The sequence below is a fragment of the Passer montanus genome, unplaced genomic scaffold, assembly GCF_014805655.1.
Source record: "Passer montanus isolate IOZ18808 unplaced genomic scaffold, ASM1480565v1 scaffold19, whole genome shotgun sequence".
NCBI lineage: Eukaryota > Metazoa > Chordata > Aves > Passeriformes > Passeridae > Passer > Passer montanus.
Genome location: NW_024366480.1, coordinates 1,717,747 through 1,725,824, shown reverse-complemented (window position 1 = coordinate 1,725,824; position 8,078 = coordinate 1,717,747). Strand labels below are relative to the sequence as shown.

General features: G+C 47.6%; 1 protein-coding gene across 1 annotated transcript; it reads left to right on the top strand.

The window, feature by feature from the left end:
- Positions 1-2,984: 2,984 nt before the first annotated feature.
- Positions 2,985-4,693, top strand: LOC120500845 (GSK-3-binding protein-like). The gene has a single exon (XM_039706295.1). It carries the CDS (start codon positions 3,340-3,342, stop codon positions 3,979-3,981), a length of 642 nt encoding a protein of 213 aa, XP_039562229.1. The 5' UTR covers positions 2,985-3,339; the 3' UTR covers positions 3,982-4,693.
- Positions 4,694-8,078: the final 3,385 nt, after the last annotated feature.

Below are 8,078 nucleotides of genomic sequence, written 5' to 3'. Positions count from 1 at the left end.
TGATCCAGAACATGTCAAGTTCTGGATAGTCAAGGAACTGAGATTACACTGGAATGCAGACTTCAAAGGATTTAATGGTTTTCTTTCTTTGTCTTTAACAGATGTGAATTCATATCCAGTTGTCCATGTTGTCAGGATCAGTACAGAAGTTAAAATATATAAATTGACCTTTATATTTTGAAATTAAAATGTATCCTCAGGAAACACAATAAAATTATGTCAAATTTTTATAGATGGATACATAATATAATTAATACTTATTTATGAAACTCAGATTTTGTCCTCTGCTAGGAATATCTTAAAGACAAATATTACTAAAAGTATCTTAAAGACTGTTTTCTAAACATTTGAACAGATAAAGAGAGGGTGCAAGTGAATAATAATCATAAAAAGGGACCAATGACTGTTCTCAACTGTAATGTCTTGCTAATAGAATAACTTAGACAACAAGTTGCCATGAGAATTTTGGCAATCCCAGCAGACCATACACAGAAATGCATCTGGGAAAAAAAAATAGCATAAATGGTCATTATCAAGGTCATTATGAATTTCTGCTCACAAAAATACTGTCAGGTGTCAGAAAAATTTTGTTAACAGTTTTGCAACTCCTTTTATAATTTTATTTTAAAAAGAACCTCCCCCTATCCTTAGTGTTCTATGCTTTGGGGTTTTGGGGATTCTTTTAATTACTGAGGTAAACTGCTAAAGTAAAGGCAGTGCCTTAGAGCTCATCTCCAGCAGTAGAAGACCAAGTATGATAACCAGGCTGTGATTCTCCTAATTAAAAAGAGAACACAGTGAGTAAGCTATAGCTTACTCAGGACTTGGCCAAATGACCTGATAGTTACAATGACGAGGCCCCAGCTTCTTTGGGGCTGACCTGGCAGCACACTTATGCTCACAAACTCCACACCAGGACACCTATGACAGCCCCTTTATTTGTTGAAGTTGTTTTCATTTCTACAGAGAGCCACAAGCAAACAGCTACCTGTTCATGAACTGCTGCAGCGTTTCTGCCAGGAACATCCCATAATGGCTGCAGACAGTTCAGATCTGCCCCTAGCATGGATTGGGGCTTAGTCCCAGAAAGGTCTCTGGATGTTGACAGACTGAGATCCATTCCACAGATATGACTATGATGTAAATTCATATTGAGCCCTCTTTGGTACAGTTTTTCCGCATAAACAAATCTTTGAGAGAGAGCCACAGGTGTAGGATAGACTATCTTCCCCAGCATTTTAGCTTTTCTCTCATCATCCAGTGAAAAAAGAAGATAGTACCTAAGTAATGGCTGAGGTTCCCAATTCCTCCAGGAGGACAATCTGAAACACCCTTCTCCTGAATGTCCACAAATCTCATTTTGTTCAGCTGGTAAGTCTACTAATCCTGATCAGTAGCATACAGTGTAAACATCTGCAGTATGTTTAGTCCTAAACCCCTCAGCGGATACTCAGTCCATTGTCAACCAGTCATCACTAAAACTTCACATTTAAAAAGATCTGAGGACATCAGGATTCTGCTAATGACTGGGCTCTGAGCTCCCTATCTGTGGCACTGATCTGCACGATCCTGCACGCTTTTCCCAGCACTGTTGGTTAGGGATGCAATGAAGCACGATTTGCGATTATCATTCCCGGGCTCATGAAAGCCCCAGGTGTAGATGTAATCACAAGCAGCACTGAGCTTTTGCTGGTATGGCTCATTTTGCTTTTGTGGGAGAAGAAAAGGCTGGAATAAGCTGTACTGGTTTATTGCAGTTTTGCTTGTATAGAATACCAGATTACCTACTCAGAAGTGATCTGAATATAGATCTCCCTTGGAGTTGAAGTCGATCCATCCACTGCATCTATGTAGGCCTGCTTCTATTGCTTTTGAATAGATACTGCAAAAATAAGGAATAAAGGTGAAAGTGTTTTCTTAAACATATTTGGGGGCGGGCAGGGGGCAACAAAATCTCACTTTTTCATCATCTGTAGAAAAAATGCGATCTGAGTTTTAACTGACAGTTACCAAAAAGGTGCTGAAAACAAGAAATTCTCGGTACCTCAAGTATGCACATGAATAACAATATGCAATTAGGTGACATGATTAATGCCCAGCTGATACAAATCCAGGCAGGGGATGTAGTAATGGGCTTGGACACCTAGGCTGGAGTGACCAGTACCATGTGCAGACAGCAGGCATGCTCACAAACACGTGCCTTTGTGCACAGGGTCTACAGCAGGTGGAAGTAGCTGAGGAGGACATGAGGACAAACGGACCAAAGGACATGGCCTCTCCTTTGCCAAGCGCTTACTGATTAATCAAGGGCACAGTGGTGAGAGCAGTTATGTGTACGAGAACTTACACTTTACAAGCTGTTCCCGGCGGAACCGACCGCATGCTCCGTCACGTGAATAAGCGTGTTCTGGACTATGTCCCCTGAGTTCTAACACCCAGAAAGCCTTTCTTAAGGCTCATCATACCCTGCTTGAATGATGCAGAGGCAGAAGCAAGGGCACTGGGACATGAAGCTTGAATGATGCAGAGGCAGAAGCAAGGGAAGGAAGGGCACTGGGACATGAGGAGACAGGGCAGAGCCTTGATGCAGGGAATGAAGTAAAATGCAGGCTGCGACAAACCCGACAGAACAGCTGCAGAGTTACTTCACGTGTGCTCATTCTAGGGATGCAGAGGAAGGCTCCTAAGGCATTTCTGTGTCGAGGAACTAAACCCCAAACCCGTGCGCTGCCGGCTGCGGCACACGGCGGGCACAGCAGAGGCGGCCGCCGAGCGGGGGCCACGCGGCAGAGCCGGGCGCTGCGGTGCGAACGCGCCGCGCTCCCGGCANCCGCTCGCGCTGCCCGCCGCCCCGCGCGCCCCCTCCAAGCGATCGTCCCGAGGCGACGGGCCGGCGCGGGACCCTCGGCCGCGCGCCCCGCCCCCTCCTGCCAATCACAACGGCCCCGCCCCCGAGACCCGAGGTGCGGGGTTTGAAAGCGGGCCGGTCCACGCGGCGCGCAGACGGGGGGGGGAAGCGGACGGCACCGGCAGCGTCGCTCTCGGTGGTCGCGGGGCGGCCTCGCCCGGCCGGCGGCGGAAGCCGCCTCCGCGCTATTGGCCGAGCCCTCCCCGCGCGGGGTGCCGGCCCCGGGAGCGGCCGGCAAGCGGTTGGTCCGGGGGGCCGCCCCCTTCCCCCCCTCCCCCGGCCGGCGCAGTGGGAGGCGCCCGGGCGCGCGCGTCACCCATTGTTTACAAACCAACGCCAGCGGGCCGAGCTCCAGCCGCGACCGCAGCGCCGGAGCCGCGTGTGCTCGCGCGCGCGCGGGGCGGCGGCGGCACGGCGGGGACCCGGCAGACATGCCGTGCCGCCCGGGCGAGCGCTTCCTGCTGCTGGAGCGCCCGGTCGCCGTGGGACAGGCGGGCTCTAAGGAGGTGGACGCGCTGGTGGCCAAGCTGGGCGAGGTGCTGCAGCTGAGCGCGCAGCGGGCGCCGCCGCCGCCCCGCGCCCCCAAGCACCTGGGGCCGGGCAGCGCCCGCGACCGCGCCGCCCCCTACTCGCCGCGGTGCTGCAGCGGCGCCGGGGCCGGGCTGCTGGCGCCGCGGGGACCGGCGCCGCCGCAAGCTCACTCGCAACATGTTGAGCCTCCGCGGCCGGACCGGAGCGGCCAGCAGCGGGTGACCAAGCAGCTGTGCGGACGGGGCTGGCTGCGGAGCGCCGCCCGCCGGAGGAAGCAGCCTCCGCCGGGGCCGGGCGACGGGCCGGCGGAGGAGGAGGACCCGCACCGGCTCCTGCAGCAGCTCATCCTTTCCGGCAATCTCATCAAAGAAGCGGTCCGGCGGCTGCAGCTGGCGGCGGCGGCGGCGGCAGCAGCGGCATCGGCGGCCTCCAGCGGCAGCGCCTCGGCGGGGAGCGGACCGGGCGAAGGAGCGCGGCCGCTGGCGGCGGAGCCCCCGCCGGGCGGGCCGCGGGAGCGCGGTGCGGGCTCCGCCAGGATGTAAGTGTGTCCCGGCGGCGGGGCCCCCGGGCCGGTGCCGGTTCGGGCGGGAGGGAGCCCGAGCCCCCCGCCCCAAGGTCACCCGCGGCGCGGACCCCGCGGAGCCCCAGCCGGCGAGGCCGCGCACGCCGCCCGCCCCGAGCTGTTGTTGTGCCCCCCTCCCTCTCTGCCTTCCCGGGAGCTCCTCCTTCTCCTCCCCCCGCCGGGGCAGCCCGGCCGGGGCCGCGGACCCCCCCGCCGCCGGTCCCCGCCGCCGCCGAGCTGCTCCGTCTCCCAGGAGCCATTTGCAATAATCCTCGCTGACCCCGGCGGGAGGTGTTTCCTTTCCCCTCCCGGGCTGGTTTGGTTTTTTGTTGGGGGTTTATTTGTTGTTATTTTAACGTTTATTGTTATTATTTCTCGGTGTGACTGTATGAAGCAGTTTTAAAAAAAATGTGAATATCAAAGCTGGAAGGCAGCTGGACTTAATAACAAATGAGTGAATGGAGCCTGAGATGCATTGTTCACATAAGGTAGCCGAAACAAGTTTTTTCTACCAAAAAGAAAAACCCTGAATCCACCCTTCCCCGACAAACTCAATGGCTCAAGTACAAGATGCAGCTGTTGATTTTAAATATATGCACTTCGTACCGGAGCGTTTGAAATGTGTTCCTGATTTACAGGACTTACTGTCTTAATTAACCTGTCTGTATTGAATAAACGTGGTCTTGTTTTTATTTTTGCGTCTGCGTCTCATTGTTAAGAGGAAATGCATTCTGGTTCATGAGAACAAAACTGTGTAGGCACGTTCCCCCTTGGTCTGCTTTCAGTTGTGAGATCTCCATTTTGCAAGCAAAAAAAAAAAAAATCCCTACAACAATCCGCATAGTCTGATGCAGTGGGACACCGGTTATTAATGCACGGAGATGCAACTGAGCCCCTTTGTTTGCCAGCAGCGTTCGTTCGTAAGCCATGAGACGCCCCTTCGAGCAGCCGAGGTTGTGGCTGTTGGAATTTATAAGTCAAACCATACCCAAACAAAAATTAGGTATTTTGTACTGGGGAAGGATCGTGGTTTGTATTGGTCACTTGTTCGGGTTGTTTTGATTTTTTTTTTTTTTTTTTCTCTGAGGATAGAGGCGGGGGGAAAGACTCTAGAAAGGAGATAAGAGGTCTAGGCAGCAATCAAAAAAAAATTTAAAAATCTGTAAACCAGAATTTGGTAATTTGATGCTGGTCATTAGGTTTGAATACCTATTATGAATAGCTTCCTTTGTGAAATCCTGTGTTGGATTTTTAGGAGTCATTGAGCTTCGAGATGAGAACTGAGCACATCAGACAGACTGGAGCTTAACAATCTCCCAACCCCCACTCAATTTGAGGTAAAAGCTTCTCCTTTGAAGAAGGTAGCAATCCCACATGAAAGAAAATGGAAGATGTTTGCCTTTGTCCAAGAGAGCAATTTGAGCAGCTACGTTTACTTGTGTGATTAGTTCTTCCATGAATACATTAAATCCACAAAATATTTTAGATTTCTTTCTCTGCCACAGCTGCTACTAGAAACTGATGCTGAAGCATTTTATGATGTCTCACTGAATTCCTGCTGCATTAGAACCAGTATGTGATGTTATTATTAGCTTTATCTTGACTAATTTATAAGTTGAATGCAGTTTTTCCATATCAAAGCATGTAAAGTGCAAAAAAAAAAGTTCAGTGCATTTTAGAACCTCCTTAATTACTAACATCTGAAGTCCTTTTTCTCCTAACTTGAGCTGCTTTCGTGGCATTTTGCACAACTTGGAAAAGATTCAGGTCTGCCATTAGTTCTTACTCTCTAATACAATGATGTACTGTGTAGGTTATCCTTCAAATGAATTTTTATTTGCAATTTTCTGGTTTCTTTCTCCAGGAAAAAGAGTTCAATAGCAGATACAAAGAATATAACCACTAGCCACAATTGAAGAACTAGTTATTCTTGTATTTGTCCTTTAGATGCTCAGGGAGGTAGGTATTTGCTGTGCAGATGCTGAATTTGGGCTCTGGGATGAGTAGTTTAATTACCAAAAAAAGCTGGAAGAAACAAGCTAAAAGCTGAGCATAGCTGGTGGAGCCTGAATTATGGTTAAAAATACATGGGTGGGGGTCAGCTGGAATTCTGAAAGCTGGCGAGTTTGACTTGAACTTTTTGCCACTGATAATTATGCATCGATTTTGCATCTCCTTTCCCTCCCCCCTTCCTCCTGCCCAAGCCCTAGCCCCTGTATACTAATGAGAACAGCTAACTTTACAAGTGTCCTTTGTAGTCATTGAAAGCCTCGAGACATTCCTTTTAAGGATTTTACTAGAATAACACTTTTCAATAAAGTGGCAGTTGAAGTGAGGCGTAGAAAAGATGCTAATAAATTTCACTGTGACTGGCTGGTTTTTAAGCTTCCTAAATTACTTCTAAAATAGCTTTTACTTTCTCCTTTGTGCAAGGCTGGGAGATGTATATATGAGCAGGGTTATAGTAAGCTAAGCGTTATGCAGAGTGTGATGATTCAGTAAAAGGAATTTTGGCCCTTGTTTCAGGTAACTTGCATAACTCACCGACACATCTTTGTCACTTAAATCTTCCATATAAGTATTTATCTTCATCAAAATACAGAACATGTCACTCCTTCGTGAGGGAACAGATCAAACATGGCTCATCTCGGTTTTGGAAGAACATTTTAAAAGATGTTGGACCAATTGAAGTATTGCCAGGAGGTTTCCATTGATTTGTTGCAAATTCTCCTTTTCTTTGCCTTGTGCTACACTATGCAAGCATACAAACTGTGATATGAAAGTCATCATCTGCTTTGTTTCCCAAGCAAGATAAAAATGTTGACCTGGGAAACAATAATTTTTCTGGGTTTTTATATATCTGTGTTTCAGAGGTGGCGTTTCTTTAGTATATTAAGTCTGTGCCAGTCCTCTCATACCAGTTGTTGGTTTCTAGAGAAACAAAGTGAAAATACATTTGGCCTTTACAGCATGCTTAAACTTTCTTCATTCATGAGTGAAAATGTAAGTTTACTTACAGGTTTAAATTTGGAATAAAATTGTGTTTTCATGATAGACATTTAGCTAGGTTTTATCTCTTTTTTTTCTGTATTGTGAAGAAAAAGATTGTTCAAAACACACAGATTTTGCAGTGGATGACATGAACTGTAGAATCAAAAGTAAACCGTGTAGATTTTTGTAACAAGTAACACTTCAATGCATTGGGGAAGAAATTTAATTTTTTTATATCTATATGTTTTGAGGGTAAGCGTAATTTTAAATAATGTTGTAAACAAATGCACTGAAGGCTCCCAACATCATCTTTCAATGTGCCTCTCTGTGGTGTTGTGCTAGCATGGCACTGGGCTGCCACAGATTTTTCATTTGAGGTCTACATTGCTGCTTAACTCCTCCTGAGTTTTCTTTATATAACTGGACAACTGTTTTCCTGACTGCCCAAAACTCAGCTTTGCATCCTAGTTATATCTTGTTCTTTGTACTCCCATGTTCCCTGAGCTCTTAAAAGTACCTCAATTTAGCCAGAAGTCTGGCAGGTAGAATGATTTTTGTCTGCCATTTCCCTCATGTGACCCATATCCCTCACTACTGTGTATTGTACCAGCACTTAGAATGTACTGTAAAAATTACACTGGCATGGTACTTGGCATGATAAACATGGTAGGAAAGTAGGAACTCCACCCTAAGTTCTTAAAATGTGGTTTAAAAAAAGTCTTTTTTTTAGCAAATAGCAAGCACATTTCATGGAAGGCAGAAGGGAGAAGGAGGATCTATGCTGGTTAATGCACAATTTAAGTTCTGGTCAGCTGGGGCCAGTCCCAGTGTTGGTGACTTCTCCAGGTCCATATAAAAAACATTTCTAATTCCCTCCTTGTCCCTGGCTCCATAATTTTCGTCTCTTCACCCTGCATTCCCTGCCTTAGCCAGGCCATTTTTTTTCAGCTTGTGGTTGAAGTATTTCACTTTTGCATGTCTTTTGTCCATGTCATATTACTCTTCCCAAATATTAAGTACCTTTGTTCTCTTCAGTTGCCTTTTGGTGGGTGCTTTTTCACTTGACTTTCAAATATCATCATTCAG

Excerpts from the sequence above, each read along its gene's own strand:
- LOC120500845 (XM_039706295.1), top strand. The coding sequence starts at position 3,340 with ATGCCGTGCCGCCCGGGCGAGCGCTTCCTGCTGCTGGAGCGCCCGGTC.